Source organism: Leucoraja erinacea, chromosome 18 (genome assembly GCF_028641065.1).
Source record: "Leucoraja erinacea ecotype New England chromosome 18, Leri_hhj_1, whole genome shotgun sequence".
Classification (NCBI taxonomy): Eukaryota; Metazoa; Chordata; class Chondrichthyes; order Rajiformes; family Rajidae; genus Leucoraja; species Leucoraja erinaceus.
The window spans coordinates 35,200,892-35,222,195 of record NC_073394.1 but is presented as its reverse complement, the minus strand read 5'-3'; the positions used below and the strand labels follow the sequence as shown (position 1 = coordinate 35,222,195).

At 41.7% G+C, this 21,304-nt stretch overlaps 1 protein-coding gene across 5 annotated transcripts in view; it reads left to right on the top strand.

Annotated features, from left to right (window-relative positions):
• Positions 1–19,618, top strand: part of LOC129705914 (AP-2 complex subunit alpha-2-like) — a 73,771-nt gene extending 54,153 nt beyond the window's left edge. For 2 of the 5 annotated variants that reach the window (XM_055649835.1, XM_055649838.1), the window contains 8 exons: positions 2,958–3,121; positions 8,148–8,230; positions 10,401–10,491; positions 12,062–12,184; positions 12,312–12,431; positions 16,264–16,333; positions 17,471–17,605; positions 18,485–19,618. In XM_055649835.1, coding sequence (XP_055505810.1) covers positions 2,958–3,121; positions 8,148–8,230; positions 10,401–10,491; positions 12,062–12,184; positions 12,312–12,431; positions 16,264–16,333; positions 17,471–17,605; positions 18,485–18,562 — 864 coding nt within the window. In that variant the 3' untranslated portion in view covers positions 18,563–19,618. Of the gene's footprint in view, positions 1–2,957; positions 3,122–8,147; positions 8,231–10,400; positions 10,534–12,061; positions 12,185–12,311; positions 12,432–16,263; positions 16,334–17,470; positions 17,606–18,484 lie in introns of those variants that run through there. The other 3 variants (XM_055649836.1, XM_055649840.1, XM_055649839.1) reach the window with 3 other exon arrangements.
• Positions 19,619–21,304: the final 1,686 nt, after the last annotated feature.

Below are 21,304 nucleotides of genomic sequence, written 5' to 3'. Positions count from 1 at the left end.
AGATGGAGGGAAATTGATGGAGGAGTTGAGTTGAGAACTGGTAAAATGAAAGTGATTAGGGAACCAGCCAAGGTGACACAGACAGGGCCTTTGAGGAATATAAAGAAAGGAGGAAAGAAGTCCTGGGCAATTAGAAGGTCCAAAAGGGGCCACAACGTAGCTTTAGCAAGTCGAATTAAAGACAATCCCAATGTTCTTATGCCTATATTATAAACAGGGAGAAGGTAGGACCATTCAAGGATAAAGGAGGGAATTTGTGCTTGGAGTCTGGGAATGTAGGTGGGATACTAAACAAAGACTTTGTATCTGTTTTTCCCAAGGGGAAAGACATGGAGGGCAGTGAGATCAAGGTGGAGAATACTGATGTGTAAGGGTAGTTTATTAAGAAGGAGGAGGTATTGGGTGTCTTGAAGTGCATTAAGGTGAATAAATCGTGAGGACGTGATGGGATTTATCCCATTTTATTGGGCGAGGGAAGGTAGAAGATTGTAGGAGCTCTTGAAAAGAGCGTTGCCTCTTCTCTAGCCACAGGCGAGGTCCTGGAAGACTGGAGAGTAACTAATGCTGTTCCTTTATTTAAGAAGGGAAGTAGAGAGAATTCAGGGATTTAAAGGCCATTGAGCCTCACGTCAGTGGTGGGCAAACTATCAGAGATGATTCTTCTAGATAGGTTTTACACCCATTTGGAAGAGAATGAGTTAATAAGGGACAGTTAGCATGGCATTGTATACGGCAGGTTTTGTCTTACTAACCCGATCAAGTTTTTTGAGCAGGTGACGAAGGTAAGCAGTGAAGTTTGAGCAGTGGATGTTGTCTACTTTAGTAAGGCATTTAACAGTCCCCTATAGTAGGCTGCTCCAGAAGATTAAGATGCATTGGATCATCAGGGACATGGTCATATGAATTTGGAACTGGCTTACTGACAGAGAACAAAGAATTGTAGTGGAAGGACAATATTCAGGCTCTGTGAGAAGTGGAGTTTGCACGTTCTCCCTGTGACTATACGTGAGTTTCGTCTGGGTGCACCGGTTTGCTTCCGTATCGCAAAGACGTGCAGATTTATAGATGAATTGGCCTCTGTAAATTGCTCTTAGTGTGTATGGAGTGGATACTAAAGTGGGACAACATAGCTCTAGTGTGAACGGGTGAGTGACGGTAGGCATGGAATCGATGGGCCGAAGGGCTTGTGACCATGCTGTATCTATGAACAAAATACTTTTAGACAGGCATATAGATATGCAGAAAATGGAGGGATGTGGGTTACATGCAGGTAGATAAGTGATGGTCTTGGCATCATGATTGGCACAAACATTGTGGGCTGAAGGATCTGTGCTGTAGTGTTCTGTGTTCTCTGACATGGGATTTGGATAGGGGTTGAGTTTGCAGACTCAAGAATAGTGGTGGCGGCAAATACAAACGTAAAAAAACGAACTGGATAAATGTCTGAAAGAAAATAATCTCTAGGTCACATAGAGCCAGCGAGTGTGGTGTCAATAGCTTAAATCGTGCAAAAGGTTTTATATATTAAAGGAATCAAAGAAAATGGGATTAGTACATGAAAGTGGTACTAATGTAATACATGGGGAATGACCTTATTACATAACAAAGCTGCATGACCTACTCCTGCATTTTTAATGCTCCCTTCTTACTATAACCATTCTGTGATTCTATGAAGAAACCTCAAAGTAGAATGATTGACTGAACATAAAAACATAATGCTGAGGTTGCAGCTACTCTTCGAATCTGACTGATAAATATTGTTGCGGCACTCTGAAGAGAGTTTTCTTCTGCATCTGATTTCACTGTATCTAGCCTAAATGTGTTCAGTGGGACAGCTTATCCTGTATCCAAAATGAATATGGTTGTGTATTTATTTCTCAATTCCTTTGAAATGTTGTATATTTGACTGTTCCCTGTGATTGCTAAAACAGTTTACCTGCTTTGTTTGTTCCATTAGAACAACCCCCAACCTCGATCTCATGAGCTTCTGACTCTGCAGTTGGCTGCAATGAACAGACCTCGCCCCAGCTCTCACAGGAACACCCCTCACTCACTAGCTCCGTCATTTCTTTACCCAGGAGCACAAGTGTACACTTCTGAGGTTCTCTTTAAGTTGTGTGACTGCATGAATTCCGCAGAGACCTGGTTGACCGCTTTATAACAAACTGACTGACATTGTGATTTCTCAGTTACTGTTTTTATTTAAACAAAAAATGTTGGATATGTTCAACAGGACAGGAAAGAGAGAATGAGAATGATTGTTTCAGATCGATAACTTTCCAAAATCAGAACTGGAAAAAGCTGTGTGGCTCTTTAATGCCTTTTTAAAGTTATTTTTGGAAGGACCATATTCTGTACTACTAACAGTGGTCTAGGCCATGTGGTGTGTGTTGCTTGCTTTGTGCTTGTGGACCTCTGGAAATAGCAGGTGTTCTTTAAGTAGAAGGAATATCCTGGCATGCAGGACAAGCTCTTGAATCTGCTGGATGATGATTCAAGCCACCGCACAGGTTCTGAGCTGACAGTGTGGTGATGAGCGATAGTACACAGTCTGAGAGCCCATCTATCAGATCCCTCGACTGCCTGCCTCGGCAAGTTCAGGTAGTTATTGCAGGGCCCCTCTGTGTTATTTGAAGAGCTGCGGAGACTTATCATAGTTTAATGGTGAGTATTTCTCCCTTATTCAAAATTGCTGAAAGTAGATTATTTAGTAATTCAATAATTTGATTACCTGATTCTCTCATGTACATGTAGCCTCCTTCATGGACTAAATTGGTCATTAAATATTATAACCTTGAGGTATTAAGTTCTGACAAATTGCTGATAATTCTGAGCCTTCAAAATTGGTTTGAGTAGGTTGTCTTGTTATATGTCAACTGTACTTAGTTTTCCAATTCTCAATTCAAGCAGTGAGGTTTGTGACATATTTTCTAATGCTTAGTGTGTTTTTATTTCAGGCCTTTCATTCCTCATCAATTGATCTTATGGATGTTCGATCAGTTCATTTTCTGAATTCACGTCCCTCAAATCAGTCTGCAGGTGATTTATTGGTGGATGTATTCTCGGACATAGATGCTGGAGTCATCTCTCATGTGCCTGGGACTGAAGACAATTTTGTGAGGTATCAATTTTCAACTATCTGCTCAATTAATAAGATTCTAGGTTGAAAGCTACTTGCATAACATTGCACACACTCAATTGTTTATCCTAGAATCCCTATCCTAGAATTTCTCGCAGATATTTAAAGCATGGAAGCTGGCCTTCAGCTCCCCGTCCCTACACAAACCATCAACTAATCGCTACTAACTCCATTTCCTTCTCTTATCCCCAGCAACTTCAAGCTCCTTCAATTTCTCCTGCCACCCAGCTACACTCAGGAAAGTTCACAATAGCAAATTAAGCAACCAAACAGCATGTCTTAAGAATGTGGGAGGAAACCAGAGTACGCGGAGGACACCCATGCAGGCACAGAGAGAATATGCAAACTCCACAAAAATGGTACTTGAGGTCATAATTGAATTTGGGTCATTAGAGCTGTTTGGCAGAAATGCTATCCAATGGGCCACTATATTTGCACCAGACACCCGCAACTACCTTGTTTGTCATGTTTGAGTTTTTGCTCTCAGATGCCAGATTCAAGGATATCTCTGAGTGGCTACAGAATATTCTCAAGGGAAAGGGTAAAACTCATTGTACACATTGGCACAAGTAATACAAGTAGAAAAAGGGATGAGGTTCGATAGAGTGAATATAGGGAGTTGGGCAAAAGGCTAAAAACAGGACCTCAAGGGTAGTAATCTCTAGATTACTCCATCACATGTGCTCGGGATGGTAGGAATAGGAGGACTGGACAGATGAACGCATGGCTGAACAGTTGGTACAAAGGCCTGGTATTCTGATTTCTGGACTACTGAGATATCTTCTAGAACAAAAATAACCTGTACAAGAGGGACAGAAATGCACTTGCATTGGGAGGGAACCAAAATCTTGACGGACAGATTTGTTAGTGCTACTAAGGAGAGTGTAAACTAGATTTGAAAGGGACGGGATTCAAAGCAGTAGTGAGGTAGATGACAAGTTGATGTGGAGATCAACAACAGCAAGTTCAGTAGACAAGTCGGGCAGGAGCACAGCATGACAGCGAGAAAGTACTGTTGGATTAAATTGCATTTATTTCAATGCTAGAAGCCTGACAGATGAGGCAGCTGAGCTCAGAGCGTGGATATGTATGTGTGATGAAGTCATAATAATCATGACAGATATGTGGTTAAAGAATGGACAAGACTAGCAGTTTAATGTTCCAGGGTACAGGTGCTACCAGTGGATAAAGACAGAAGAATGGGAGATGGGGAAGTTGCACTTTTGATTAATAAGAACATTACAGCAATAGTCTGAGATAAAATTACCGAGGGATAGGTGTAAAGAGGTTCTTCTGCAGTTGTATAGGGCACTGGAAAATCCACATCTGGAGTATTGTGTACAGTTTTGGTCTCCTAATTTGAGGAAGGACATCCTTGTGATTGAGGCAGTGCAGCGTAGGTTCACGAGATTGATCCCTGGGATGGCGGGACTGTCATAGGAGGAAAGATTGAAAAGACTAGGCTTGTATTCACTAAAGTTTAGAAGGATGAGGGGGCATCTTATAGAAACATATAAAATTATAAAAGGACTGGACAAGCAAGATGCAGGAAAAATGTTCCCAATGTTGGGCGAGTCCAGAACCAGGGGCCAGTCTTAGAATAAAGGGGAGGCCATTTAAGGCTGAGGTGAGAAAAAACGTTTTCACTCAAAGTTGTGAATTTGGAATTCCCTGTCACAGAGGACAGTGTAGGCCAAGTCACTGGATGGATTTAAGAGAGTTAGATAGATCTCTAGGGCTCTAGGGGTATCAAGGGATATGGGGATAAGGCAGGCACGGGTTATTGATTGGGGACGATCAGTGATGATCACAATGAATGGCGTTGCTGGTTCGAAGGGCCGAATGGCCTCCTCCTGCACCTATTTTCTATTTTTTTATCATCCCACAAGGCTTTATGAGTGAGGCTGAGAAACAAGGGGATGAATACCTTAATTTAATTTAACTATTGTCAATTAGAGGAACAAATATGCTGGGTGTTTATGGAAAGTTGAAAGAGTAACAGGGTGCTCATAGGAGATTTAAACTTTTCTAACTTGGGGACTGCCATAGGGTAAAGGGCATAGATGGGGTGGAACTTGTCGATTGTGTTCAGAAAAATGTCTTTGGGCAATATGTAGAGGGTCCTATGTAAAAGACTCTTGGGAAATAGGGCATGGTCAGTGACTGAAGTGTCAGTCACTGGGGATGACGATGGGACCGATGACCATAATTTGATAAGTTCTCAAATAATTATGAAAAGGACAGAAATGGTCCACAACTTAAAGTTCTAAATTGGGGCATGGTGAGTTTTGATGGTATTTGACAGAAACTTGCAAAAGTTGATTGGAGCAGAATGTTTGCATTCAAAGGGACATTAGACAATTGGGAGGATTTAAAAAATGAGATAATGGGAGTTCAAGGTCTGCGTGTTCTTGTTAGCATGAAGAAAAAGGAAGAGGAAATCCTGGATGACAATATATTGAGGTTCTAGTCAGAAAAAAGGGGAGGCGTAGGTCAGGTGCGAGCAGCTGGGATCAAGCAAATTCTTTGAGGGAGTACAGGCATGCAGGAATATACTTAGGAAGGAAATAGGGGTGGCAAAAAGAAGGCACGAGACAGCTTTGGTAGAGAAGACCAGGGAGAATCCAAATAGATTATATATTAACTGGAAAAAGTAACTAGCGAGAGAATAGGACTCATCAACAAAAAAAGAAAGGACATCTATATGTGGAGCACAGAAGGTGGGTAAGGTCCTCAATAAATAGTTCACCTCTGTTTTTACCAAGGAGAAAGACATGAAGACTAAGCAAATTGAGTCTTAGGGTTAGTCCACATCATAGAAGAGATGGTGCTGGACATCTCAAAATATATGAAGGTCGATAAATCTCTGAGCTCCGATCAATAATTTCCAAGAACATTGTGGGAAAGTACAGTAGAAATTGAGGGATTATCATTACACACAAGTGAGGTGCTGAAAGACTGGAGGGTGGCTAATATTGTGCCTTTATTCAAGAACGGCTGTGAAGAAAAACCTGGGAACTATCAATCAATCAGCTTAACATCTAAGGTTCAGTAACATTAGAAGGGGAATCTGAGGGATAGGATATAAATGTATTTGGAAATACGAGGGTTGATGATGGAGAGTCAGCAAAGTGTGCAGGAAACTGTCTCTCAAAAATTTGACTGTTTTTTTTGAAAAAGTGAGCCAGAAGGCCTATGAGTGCAGGCCACTGGATAAAGTCTAAATGGATTCAGTAAGGCTTTTGAAAAAGTTCCACTTGATAAGCTGCTCTAGAAGATGAGATAGCATAGGATCCAAGAAGATCCAGAACTGGATACATAATTGACTTGATGGTAGGAAGTAGAGGGTGATGGTGGAAGGTTGTTTTTTTGGACACAGTACTTGTGGTGTATGCCAGGGGTCGGAGCTGGGCCTATTGTTGTTTGTCATTTATATCCGCAATTTGGATGGGAATGTACAACACATGGTCAGTAACTTTGCAGAAGATACTAAAATATGTGGTATTGTAGGTAGTGAAGAAGATTATCAAGAATTACAGCAATCACCTGGGTAATTGGGCCTAGAAATAGCAGAAGGAGTTTAATTAATCTAAGTCTGAGGTGTTGCATTTTGGAAAGTCACGTCAGGATGGGACTTTAACAGTGAACAATAGAACACTGGGGAGTGTTAGGGAGCAGAGGGACTGAGGAGTGCAAGTATCTAGTTCCCTGAAAGTGGCATCACAAGTAGACAGGGTGGTGAAGAGGCTTTTGCCACGCTGGCTTTCATTAGTAAAGGCATTGAGTATAGAATTTTGAATGTTATTTTGCAATGTACAAGATGTTGGGAGGTCACACTTAGAAAGATTGCAGAGAAGATTTACAAGAATGTTGTCATGACTGGAAGAATGGAGATATTAGGCAGAATTTGGGCAGGCTGGAACTTTATTCCTTGGAAACATAGAAACGTAGAAAAGGAGGAGGAGTAGGCCATTCGGCCCTTCGAGCCAGCACCGCCATTCAATATGATCATAGCTGATCATCTAAAATCAGTAGTACGCCGTTCCCGCTTCCCCACTAAAGTATTAGACTGAGACATGTTCTCACAGAAGGGTATAAAATCATCAGGGGCAAGGATAGAATGAATTCAGTTATTAGTTTAGTAGATTAGATGGGCATCAAGTAAATTAGACGGGCATCTTAGTTATTCTGGATGAGTTGGCCAGAGACCCTGATCATATGACCATGAATATTCTTTATATCTGATGCCTACTGCAATTGAGAATAGATGTTGGATGGCTTCATGTACTTTAGCCCATTTCAGTCTTGTCAGTAAGAACTTTGCATACTCCTATGCCCATGCATGCATTTACTAAATAAATATTTCCAGCAATTAAGTCACTATAGCTTAATAAACTATTCACAATCTCCTTTTTATATTACCTTTAGAACTCATGATTATACCATAAAAATACAGTCATTGTGTTGTGATAACCTTAAGATGCCAGGTCTATCAAATGTGTAAATATCTCACTATTAATTCACTAATCAGAAACGCAGTTGGCCCAAAGTGGATTGTAAATTAGTCACATATGGCAAATGCTTACCATGTTGAACAACACCAGGCTAGATTCCTGGAAAGGGAATTCCAGTCACTTTGACTGAGGTCCTGAAGAATCTGGTACTTTCCTGCTAAAACTGGAGCTATCTCCTGCTAAAGTCAACATCTTCAAGGTTGCAGAGAAAATGATTTCATATTGTTCATTGGTTTTGGTTGTCAGGAAAGAAAGGAGAGTGCAGTGTTCTCAGTATTCTGCCTTTCATTGCCATTCTTGGGACTCAAGCCTGGAAGCCTGTGTTGATCATTTAGTCTGATCCATGTGGGTACATGCTTGTTGTCCCTTCAACAAAGACAATGTCCTTTCTATAATTGACTATTTTCAAGTAAGGCACTTCAAAAAAGATTTATTCCTCTAGAATACTATACACACTCTGTTTCTCTGTATCTTCCCACCCTTCTATTTTTCAGGTTTGTTTGTAAAAATAGTGGTGTCTTATTTGAGAACCAACTTTTACAGATTGGTCTGAGATCTGAGTTTAGACAGAACTTGGGTAAGTCTTTTGCTTTTCTCTCCTCTCTCCTCCCAATATCCATCCTTTCCCTACTCTTTCCCATTTCATGTTCAATTTGTCCATATTATTTGAATGGACTATTGCAATGTGACCAAAACTGCACACAGTTCTCTGGCTCAGGTCTGACCGAGGTCTAATATAATTGGAGCATAACTCACTAATTCATTGTTCAGTGCTCCAAGCAGCATCACACATGCCTTCCAAATCATGTTATCTACCTGCATTGCAAGTACTGTTTCTCAATATTCCCGAACTCAACCATTCATGTTACATGTCCTAGCCTTGCTAGTGCTGCCAAAAATACATCTTCTCTCATTTGTCTGGATTAAAATCCATTTGCCAATATTTAGCCTATTTCACCATCACGTAAGTATCTCTCTGCAGCCTAAAACTATCTTCTACACCATCAACAGTTCCGTCAATCTCGTCATCAATGAACTTACCGATCATGGCTCCCACATTCACATCCATGTCATCACGCATATTACAAACAGCAAAGGCCATGCCACTGATCTCTGTGGAACACCATTATTCATAGACATCCAACCATAAAAACAACCCTCTGTCTCCAATTGCCAACTTTCCAGAGATCCCACGCACCCTAATGTTTTGAACCAGATTCCCATGTGGGATCTAGAGTCCCTGTTCGGTTCTGTATACTGCAGACATAGAATGACTGAATTGTGATACTATATTCATGTTGTGGTGGACATGCTCTGTGTTTTAGAATCAGTTTTATTTTAACAATGGATTGAACATAGATTGTGACAAAGACATTAGTGATATCAATGTAAATCATATCTATAGTCCTGCCTCATCGACAGACTTTGTTAACTAAAGAGTTCAATCAAATGGGCCAGATAGGATCTGCCCCTGACAGTCATGCTGGCTGTCTGTGATTAGTTCCTGCCTTTCAAGTAATCTTTAATCCCCCCCCCTCAGAGTTTTTATTGTATCTTCCCTTCCAGCTCACGTGTCTATAGTTATTGGGCTTTTCCCTGCTGCCTTTCTTGAAAAAGAGGACCACATTTTCCGTCTTTAAATTATAAAGTACTTCATCCAGTGATGATATAAAAATCTCAGCCAGAGCCCCTGCAATATCTTCCCTTGCCTCCAATGTACATCCTATCCTGCTCTGGGAATGTATCATATCAAGGCATAAAGTATCCCCTCTTTATTTACAGAGACCTACACAGGACTCTCACTGACCCATTTCATTGAATTCTCCAACAGCCAAGTCTGTTTCCTTTGTGAATGCCAAGTTGGGCCGAAGGGCCTGTTTCCACGCTGTATGACTATGACTAAAAATTCAGCCCCCACTGAGCCTTTGACACTGAGGCAATCCTAGTTTTTTGACTCGGATCTCTTTACATTGATCCCTGATCCTTCCAACAAGGGAGTACCATGAGGAAAAAAGAAATGTATGCAGTGATTATAATCTGGAATGCGCTGGGAATTGGCGCTTCTCCTAGAGTTTGTTGCAGGTTAGCAGTTTCTGACTAAGGTAGTGAACATGGCACATCCCTGGCATCTTTGTCAGAGATGCAGGTAAAGTGGCTTGTCTTCCCATCGCCTGACCTGCAACTGCAAATGGAAGTAGCAATTTATAGACGTCTCAACAAGACTGGGTTGAGTATTGCTGTGATGCCATCAGCTGTCAGTACCCCACATTGTACACAGTTTGTATGGGGAAAGATGGCTGCTTGTACTCGGAACTACATGGCCAGCACCATAAGGACTAGTGAAGGGAAGTAACAGGCATTAAAGAAGAGATACCTGAAGATTTATTACCAGATGCTTAAAATGGTACCTACAATTTAGTAGCATGCCTCCTCCATGCACCTCAGCTGGCAGCTGCTTCAAATAAGATATCCACTAATTCCATACTTTCACTTGTTCTTGAGTCCTTGTCCAGTTCCCTATGCTGAAGATGTAAAATTACTGAACTGTGGCAGTCATTTTATTGCTATCCTGGAAATGCTCTGTGTCTCGGAAGTACCTGTAGTTGTATTTTAACAATGCGGTTGAACAAAATGTTGTGAAATTTCATGGGCTTGTAACTTGCTGTAAATGCGATTGGGGAGTGAGAGGTTAGTGAGAATGTTCAAGGAGGTACGTCTGCTAACATAACTACTCTCATTGTCTGCAGGTCGAATGTATGTGTTTTATGGAAACAAAACTTTTGATCAGTTCAACAGTTTCACCTCAGAAGTCATCTGCCCCGGAAACCTCTCTGCTCATATCCTTTGTGTGAAAATCAAAGCTTGAATACAGTGCCTGAGGTGACGAATAGTCTTGGAGACCCTTTCTATTTATATACTGCTATGAGCTATTGTGTGCAGAAAGTGGGTGTTTCCATTTCGGTCAACTCTAAATTATCTGAATTCACAGTGATTGAAGTTCCTAGGAAACAACTTAGACCAATGTGCACAAATTTCAAGGGGAAATGGCAGGTAGAAAACTTGGTTATGATTCCTGCTTGTCTGTCTCTCCCCTCAAAATGTGTCCTACAATTGCACTTCCCAGAACAGTTGTGTTCCCCTAACCAGCAGCCGCATACGAACAGCCCAGTATTTCTCTGTTTGTGTCTTCTGAAAAGTGCTTGCAATCTCCAACTCGGAATGGAGATGTATCTCTGTGGCAGACAGACTACAGATGAGTTTATCTTGACCTTGACATAAATGCGGAGCCACAAAACTCATCACCAAATCCACACTCCAGTGAAACATGCGACTTGGAAAAGTGGTCAATGTTGCCGGGTAGCCATACACAGGCTCCAATCCATCCGGTTGATTAGTTGCTGGCTATTAATAACAGTGAAACCTTCAGCTACACCATTGGATGGCCTCATTAAAATAGCACTTTGGTCACACTTCAATGCTGCGTCAGTCCAGTGTTCAAATTCTGGATCATGGGCTGGATCTCTAAACTATGTTCTCTGATGGGCAAGGTAACCACCGTCTGAGTCAGATTGACAGTCGGTTGTTATTTGAATAATTAACTTTGACTGCCAGACAAAACTAATGTTCTCTTTCCCCCTTGTTAACAGTTCCCCAACCACTGTTCTGACGAACAACGTGTCTTAAGCTGATGAATCAGCACGGATCCATTACTCAACTTCTCTCGGGGATAAATCAATGGTTTTTCTTGCCTGTTGTTTAAAACGTGATCTTCGAAAATTCTACAATTTTCTTGCGATTAAAATAACAATATTCATCGGAACTTTTTACATTCTCTTTACTAACTCATTTAATGTGAATGCTGGAAATGTGAGATTGAAAACACAATGCTGGAACTATTTATCAGATTATGCATCATTTCTGGAGGCGGAAAAAATGTTTAGTATCTGCGACCTTTAGGAGAAGCTGCCTGACCCACTGATTGTTTCCAGTGGCTGGTGTTTTTTCCGTGTTATTGATACCGTCTCATGGAACTGTAGGCTATATATTCTTTCCAAGGAAAATAACAATCACAAGGATTTGAGAAAGATTTCTACAAAGGGGATATCAAATATTTTTATACCACACTGAAGCAAAAGTGTTACATACACATTCTTGAGCGCATCTTTGAGATTTGAATGCTTGTAAATGGCCTTTGATTTTAATGGTATGGACAAAGGGCTTTGCAATATGTAATAGTCAGTAGACCCTCTGTTGCAATGGGAAAGACTGCAACCTTCACTTACCAGAGGGGAAATTGTGTTAAATTTCTTTCATATTCTACTGAAAAGATCAGTACATGGAAGTCTGCTGGTGTTACAAAGATCTTTGCGAATGTGTATATTGTCATGTCCTTAACTATGTCTGCACAATTGAATATTCAAACCAAGCCTGTGGATTCCATGCTTGAAGGTAGCACCCAGGTTCAACAAGTGCTAAACATCGAGTGCATCTCCGACTTTGTCAATGCACCATTTCTCAATGTTCAGTTCAGGTATACGTCCTTTGAAAAGTAATCCCTGGCTGGCTTTGTGCCACTGGGGATAATTGCAGGTTGAAATAATTGCAGCAGTGGGTTTTGCCATTGTTATTTCACTTTCCTGTTCTGCTTTCTTTTATAGCAGATATGATGGAGATCTTCAAAATATCTCTGTCAAGCTTCCCATTACATTGAATAAATTTTTCCAGCCCACGGAGATGTCAGCTGAAGACTTTTTCCGCCGTTGGAAACAGCTAAGCAGGTATACGCCCTTCCACGATGAATTGTAGCAAAATTAGCCCATGAAATGCTGAAAATGCAATTGTTTTAGGCCTTTCATAGGCCCATGGCAAATGCATTTGTGACCATTCACTGCTGAAAAACAACGATGAGCTACCCAGTGCACATACCAGCTAACACACTGGCACTCATCCACATGGACCCATCTGGTCTTGGTACAATATAGGCCAATCTGAACGGTCACAGATGACGCCAGAACCAGATCAACATTTACAACTCAGGAGTATGAATATTGATTTCTCTAACTTCAACTGAAATTTCGTTCAGACCGAAAGGTCTGAATGACAATAAAGGAATCAAATTCAAATTCAAAGTAACCCCTGCATTCCCTCTCTCTCCATCCCACCCTCACCCAAGTCACACCAGCTTTCGTTCTCACCTAGATACCGCTAACAATGGCCTGTTCCTTTTATCATTGTTACTGTTTTGCATATCTTTCATTAATTTGTTCGATATCTCTCTACATGATCATCTATATCTCTTGTTTCACTTTCCGGTGACTTTCAGTCTGAAGAAGGGTCTTGACCTGAAACGTCACCCATTCCCGCTCTCCAGAGATGCTGCCTGTCCCGCTGAGTTAGTCCAGCATTTTATTTAAATCAGCATCTTCGGTTTAAACCAGCATCTGCAGTTCTTTCCCCAACAATTAGGACATAGTATTTTGCCAGAGTGAGTGAAAGATAGATGAACAATTAGACAATAGTCCCTGTCTCCCTGTAAGATCTAGGTGTCAGGTTTTAGTTGTAATGTACTAAAGTGTTGCAGTGTTGCTTTCCATCACTATAATTGATGAAAGTACTGCTATCTTGGTATTACACAGAGAATCTCATGATTTAAACTAGGAATAGCTGTATACATCAGAATGGGGCATGGTCTGGAGCTAAGTTTACCCATGCATCATTTCTAAGCAGTGTAAGTTACAGGTTAGAGTGCTACTTTAAAGAAGCCTTGGGTGAGTTGTTCTAATGCATCTCATGCATGCTGGAAGGGATTACTTTTTAAGCTGCTGAATGGACACCAGTCACATAGGGTTGCTTTGTTACAGATGGCTTCTTTCAAATATGATGCAGATATGGTAGAGATGGCTTCCTGACTATTATTAGATCTCGTGACTCTATGGACAATATTGCATCATGAACATGACTTGTGGTTTGTGACTTGTAAATGGTGCATGCATGGTGAAGCTACGAGGTGAATCATTTGCCATCAAATTTATAATCTCTCACTTGCTCTTGTGGCCACCATATTCATTGGGACTGAAATAGTTAAGTCTCTGGTCAAGGGTGACCCCCCAGTTGATGATAGATCTGCTGATGTAATCAGAATCAGAATCAGGTCATTTGGACCCCATCCAAACGAAACTGCAGCCATTAACACACAATAAGTGGTTGGATTTACATAAACATCCATCACTGTGATGCAAATAAACGTATCTCTCCACTGCACTCTCCCCCCCCCACAGCTTTCAAGTCCCAAGCCCCCGGCTGGCGATTGTTTCTATGTCGAGGTCCACGGGTCCCCCGGTTGCGCTCGCAAAGTCCCGGCCATTGGGCAGCGGTGTCAGGCCCCGCTCCAAGCTCTTCGATGTCAGGCGGGAGAAGTACCGCAGGGTGATGCTCAGCCGTGGGCTCGGCGCCGTCGTAGACCTGTAGAGAGCCTGACTCTCCGGCATGTTGCTGAGCACTTGGACAGCCTCCTCACCGCTAACCCGGCCAGCTCCCGACGGTGAGGTTCGACACCGAGTCCCCGGTCCCACCGTTATCGAATACCGGGAAAGGTCGGGTCTCAGTGCAGGGAGAGATTCAAAAAGTTTCCCACCCCACCCCCACCCCCCCACACACACACCCCAACATAAAATAACAAACACTACATCTCATCACATCACAGAGATTGCCCCCTCCCCTACCGGATCCTCCAATGCCATAACTATTAAAATAAAGTGGTTGATGATTTGCCCCAATTTGTTTCCCACCACTTTGCCAGCCATTAAACCTGTATACAAGGGTGATGCTTGTGGTCTAGTCTCTTATGCTGAAGACCTCCTCATACCTACCCCTGGTACCCATACTGGGACATGGAGCTGTCCTGGTCGGCCCATTGTTTCTGCATCTTCTTGCCACACTGAAGCTATCTGCTCATATCTCAACACTATCCTGTCTCCCCTTCCCACCCACATTCATATGCTCTCCACCATTTAGCCAACTTACAATTCCCTGCCCCTACTTCACCATAGACATCCAGTCTTTATACACCTCCAACCCTTGATAAACAGGTTTTAGGGCCCAATGCTTCTTTCTGGAACAAAGATCCCACCAGTTGCCCATTTCTCATACTCCCATCGTGCCTGCAGTACTTATTCTTACTCCCAATATTTTTTAATATTCCACTCAATTTTTACACATCAATGGGCACCAGCATGAGCCTGCCCTCCTCCCGCTGTGAATATCTGAAATGTCCTCCGTTTTGAGGAAACATGATTTACTCTCTACTGCTGTTAGAGCCCTCATTTGCATTTCCTCCTTTTCCCACACTACTGCTCACACATTCCCCCAAACAAAATAGGATAGTGATTCTTTAGTCCTCACCTTTCATTCCACCAGCCTCCACATCCAACATATTATACTTGGTCATCTCTGCCAGCTGCAGCAAGATCCCACCACCAGTGACAACATCCCCCCCGCCCCCCACCAACCCCTTTCTGATTTGCACTTGGATCACGCTCTTCATATCTACCTGGTTTGCTCATCCCACCACTCCCATCCTCTTCAGCGGATGCAGATGCAACACTTGTTCCTACAACTAGTCTCACTATCATACGGGGTCTAAACAGATCTTCCTGCTCAGGCAAAGATTCACATGCTACTCGGTCATCCTGTTCTATTGCATTTGATGCCTCTACATCAATAAGACCAAGCATAGACGAGTTAATAGCAGTGTGGAACACATATAATGGTAGACTACAACGGTAGACTGTAGCTTCTTGTTGCATATCATTTCAATTCCTCTCCCCATTCCCACACTGACATACCTGTCCTTGGGTTTTTTTACTGCCATAGTGAGGACAAACACAAATCACCTATGTTTCTCCATCCTTGGCAAACGCTCTATCCTGACCCCATCTAGTTCCTTAACCCCTGTGTTTCTTTCTCTCTTCTTCTGATGCACCCAGATTCTCTCATCCTGCCTTTTCTCTTCGCCCCGACACACGTAATCCAGCTTTGTTCCCCACCTACTGAGTTTTCTCTTGTGCCTTCACTTATCACCTTCCAGCCTCTGTCTCTAATTCTACCCTCCCCTCCCTGATCTGGCTCCATCTGCCTGCTTTGTACTCTCTCCTTTTCTGCTTATATCTAATCACCCACAAGCCATTGTCTCCCGACTCCCGGCTGGGCAACTACTGCATCAATGCCAAGGGCTGGGATAATTATCCCCCTATAAACACGACCATCTGTGTTAAATATTGACTGACAAATGGAGAATATTTCTCCTTCATTCCTGTTGACAAATGGTCAGATACTATTTTGATGTCAAGGCTGATCTCCAGCATCTTATTTCCAAGTTTCTCTTCCATTCTGCAAGTTTGTACTATGCCTGCAGATTGAACTAGGGTTAGTCTCCTGGCTTAATGATAATAATGTTGTGACCATTCAATTGGTGCTGCTTTCACAAGAGTTCATTCCAAGTTTTGGGGATGTTATTTCAGTGTTTGGCTAGGAACATTTACAACAGGACGGTATTGCAAAACACTGTACCATGGAAACATTTACCAAATATGTTTTTCTTATGTCCCATAGCTCACTGCAAGAAGTGCAGCAGATATTTCAAGCTAAGAGTCCAATGGATTCAGAGATAACAAAAGCAAAGGTATATACAAATTATTCTGCATAGAGTCATAGAGTGATACAGTGTGGAAACAGGCCCTTAGTCCCAACTGTCCTACCTGTCCCAGCTACACTAGTCCTACCTGCCTGCGTTTGGTCCATATCCCTCCAAACCTGTCCTATCCGTATACCTGTCGTAAGTTTCTTAAATGTTGGGATAGTCCCTGCCTCAACTACCTCTTCTAGCAGTTTGTTCCATACATCCACCACCCTTTGTGTGACATCGTTACCCCTCAGATTCCTACTAAACCCTTTCCCCTTCACTTTAAACTTATGTCATAATATGTTAAATAATGCAAAAACTTCACACTGGTTGTAGTATCATTGCCAGTGTAGGTTGCAGGATGTAGGTTCAAACATTCTGGATTTCCAAGCTGTCAATTTAGTTAAAATGTACAGAGAAAACCTGAGGAAACATTATACTGCTAACAAGGCAGTTGTGAGGAAGCACTGCACTGTCAGGGTGGCATCTCCAAGGATAAGTTGTTCAGTCAGAGATGCAGCAGAAAATAATACAGCACCACTCTATTTGCTTGTGTTACCACTTTCAGGAAGTTATAAACTTGGGCCCCAAAAGTCCTCTGTATATCAATGCTATTAAGAGTCTTGCCATTAACTGTATACATTCCCCTTTACATTTGGTCTCCCAAAGCGCAAAACATCACACTTGCTCGGATTACTCTTAATTTATTATTTCTCCACCCATGTTAGTATACCCACTGTCACTGCAGCCACCCACCAACTACTTTCACTGTGAAATATGGCACAGAAATTACAATCCCCCACTTTGACAGGGACTACTGCTCACTAACTTATTGAGGGAAAATTCTGAAGCAACAATCAGTTAACCTAGTTAATTAAAACAGAATTGAATAAAATATATCTATGATACCTAAACCTGTGTTTTAACTGCCTTTGCAAATCTGTAATGTTCTGTTGCAACTTGTTTTAGTATTTTCATTGAGTAGCCAAAGGCAGGCTTGAAATGAAATTCTTGAGCTAGTGATATAAGGGACCTGTTCTTTATTGCATTCTTGAGGTGATTGTTGGGTGACTACTTAATGTATTTAATTTATATTTCAATTTAGATTGTATTGATAATATACTTTTCGTTTGGCAGCTTGTGGGATTTGGTGTGGCACTTCTGGATGGAGTGGATCCAAACAGTGCCAACTTTGTGGGGAGTGGAATCATTCAAACAAAAACCGTGCAAGTTGGATGTTTACTTCGTCTGGAACCAAACTCTCAGGCACAGGTAAGAAACGGAAGAGTCTGCATCACTTCAGGTAGCAAAAGAATGACAGTATTAGATAGAAAGATGAATTGAAGTTATTTTTGGTGCAGCCCATCAAACAATGACAAAGGATTTTATTTCTCTATGTTATTACAAGCTGGTCAGGATATAGTTGTGTTGTATTTTTAGTAACAGCAAAAAATAATTTTAGCTCAATAACTGACAAGGTTTCTTAATTCATAACGTCAGGATCATAGAACATAGAATAGTATCGCACAGAATCATGCCCTTGATCCCTTCATGTCTGTTCCAATAACAACGCCAATTTAAGCTGAACCCATCTGCCTGAACACGGTTCCTATCCCTCCACTACTTGAGGTGCCCTCCAAATGCCTCTTAAGCTTAGCTTTCATATCTGCTTCCACCCCTGGTGTTCCCGGGCCTAACAAAAAAAATACTTGGCAAAATCACTTTTACAGATTCCTCATCTCATCATAAATTACAAACATTTCTTGTATTTCTTCTAGCATTTGACACCACCCTGGGAAAAAAGACTTTGATGATCTCTGCTGTCTGTGCCTGCTGTCTGTGCCTGTCCATTATGCACTTCCTTTATGTTTTTTAGGCCTTACTGGTTTAGTTTACGTGATCATTGCAGTGAGCATTGGTCAGTTTTTGATGTCCATTGGCCAGCTATTTTGTGTCATGTAGGAAGAGGCCATGATCATGTTTATTAACACCTGTAGAAGTAAAATCATGGTACTGCACTGTCCCAGTAGTTGTTTGGTCAGCACCATCGATGACCAATGAATTTTCAAACTACTGCCCTATCTAAATGTTAACTGGTATTACAGTTGATGCACCCCAGCCCTCACCATGTGACTCTCATGTATTTTTCAGATGTATCGTCTCACATTACGAACCAGCAAGGAAGATGTATCAAAGAGGCTGTGTGAACTACTAGCAGAACAGTTCTAAATATCTGACCCATAAAATTATTCTGCACATATCTGGACTGTGACTTATTGGAATATGTCAAGATCTAATGTAAATGCGAATGATTTAATATTCAGTACTAATGGTGACGTTTCCATTGTTTGCCTTGCAATGCCATGCCCTTCTATTTCCACAATTTGTGAGCATGAGTATGCAGGGTTGGCTAATGAAGTCCATTATTGAATGTTTGGCACTGCTGTGATCTGTTTATCTTTCCAGCTTTGCACTGCCCCATTGTTGCCGAACTTGCACTTCACTTCGGAAACTCCGGGAGAGGGAAACTGGATGCAACTGTGTTATTCTCAGAGCCTTCCTTTTTCTCTTAAGCTGGCAACTGCGCAATGCAGTCAGCAGTTTGCTGAAAAGATGAGATCATTTACAATTACTCTGAATGTTCAGTCTGTTTAAGTTAAAATATTTAAATTCTTCTGCTTATTCATCATAATGTGTGCAGGGATGGAGGAGGGGACTGAGAAGGGAAACATTTAAAAAAACAGACCACTTCTTTGAGCAGATCCTGTGCGATGATTACTCCACGTTTAAAATGAAGCAGTCCAACAGCAGGATATGCGGCAGGCAGTCCAGCATAGTTCAGAAGAAGGGTTCCAAACCAAAACGGTACCTATCCTTATCCTTCAGAGATGCTGCCTGCTTACTCCAGCACTTTGTGGCTATCTTTGGTATTTTTGGACGTCTCTGGTTTGGATCAGCTCAGCCTCAATTAGTTGATATTAATTTGAGTTCAATGCAGAAGATTGTGATGCAGATTAAGTTAGTGCATTGTCAACTATGAACTAAAATTGTTTAATGTCACAGCTTAATTTCATCCAGTGTTCAGGAATAACAAATGAAACGTCATTATCAATTAGTCCCAATTGCAACTGTATGTGCAATTTGGGTGTCCAATATAAACGCTGATGATGTTGTAGAGTGTGACACACACACAGTGGTGCCATAATATATCATAAGGGGTTTTGTTCCATAAGAGCACTGAAGGCTAAGAGGAGATTTTATTAAAGTTATTTCATAAAACTACAATTGCACTGTGTATTGAACAGAATTACCTCTTCATTTTCAGTTTTAAAGACTAGTTAATCGCATCATTTTGCTCAGCGAACACTTGATCAGATAAGGCACAATAGCAAATACTGCACACAAGATATTAATAGGGAAGTAGACAATTTGTGAACAAATTCTCATAGTTATTCAACGTAGCATTTTTAGAATGGGTCTGATTATCACACAAAGATAACTCAAAATACTGTGAATTTACAATCCACTGCGAACAAACTACTCACTTTCTTTCCCCAATGATCTTTTTGACTGAACGCCCTCCAAAGGAGCTCCCCCTTTTTAAAAAAAAATCACTGCTTCCTTTGGAAAAATTATGAATGAAGAGGGGGTGTGATTGAGGCTTTTTAAATTATATGGAGTATAGGGTAGGCTGCAAGAAACATTCCCCGTAACAGAGATAAATAAAACTAGATGGAGATTTATGGTGAGGGGGAAGAGATTTAGAGGGAATCTGAGGAAGATCTTTTTCACCCAGACAGCCGTGAGTTAGATGAGCACAAAAATCACAGGCCCAGAGGGCTATGAACCAAGTGCTTGGTGCGGATTGATATGGAAGGGTTTCCACTAGACCAAGGTTTGATCCTGATTACGGGTGCTGTCTGTATGGAGTTTGTACGTTCTCCCTGTGACTATGTGGGTTTTCTCCGGGTGCTCTGGTTTCCTCCAACACTCCAAAGACGTACAGGTTTATAGATTAATTGGCTTCAGTAAATTGTAAAATTGTTCCTAGTATCTCGTGTTAGTGTATGGGGTGATCGCTGGTTGGCGCCGACTGAGCCGAAGGGCCTGTTTCCTCACCCTATCTTTGAAGTCTAAAAATCTAAAGTTGCCTTCAGCAGTGGCAAGGGGTTTAGAGCTCATAAATGTGTCTACACCAGCGGTAACAAGTACAGCTCTTCTCAGACCTGCTTACTTCCAAGTCACAAAGTGACCAAGAAGATGTGGCTGGGGGTGGGAGCATGGTGAGATGGGTGGTTCTGTCCATTGAAGTGTGTGAGTGATCATGACACAGGCATGACGCACCCGCACTGGGACATAGAGACCGAGGGGAGCTCATCTGAAGAAGATGGTGTTGGGGGAAAAAATTTAAGTTTTCTAGAGAGAGGAGACTCAGAAGTTTGGTCAGTGGTTGTATACTAAAGGGAATGACAGAAAATTCAGCACAGTTGATTAAAGAGCTGCAGCATGAAAAAACACTTTAAAAAGGAGGTGCTCTGAGAAGAGATGGCAGGGTGTGAGTTGGGAACAAAATGAGGGAAATGTGTTCTCAATATTAAAGGGCCATTTTTGTAAACCACTGCTTTGGTGAACCTGCAGATTGTGTACCAGCAGGTCCTGCAGCACAACGCCAGTGAAACACTTGGCTTGAAGGTGGTTATGGATGGAGCATCTGGAGAGGCCAGTGGTTTTAGTTTTGATGATTTAATCTGCATTTTTTGCTTTATATTCTAGATAACGGGGTGCAGTGAAGGCCATGATCTTATTAATGATCAAAACTGACCTCCTCTAGCTTCTACACTTTATATGATGCAATGCAGACCATGACAATGAAAGATATTGGCTGGTGAATATGGAATGTTCTGCTGGAATGGTGCAGCCATTTGTGGTCTCCAGCCAGTCCTGGTAGTGGACTGGCTCTCACTGCTGCAC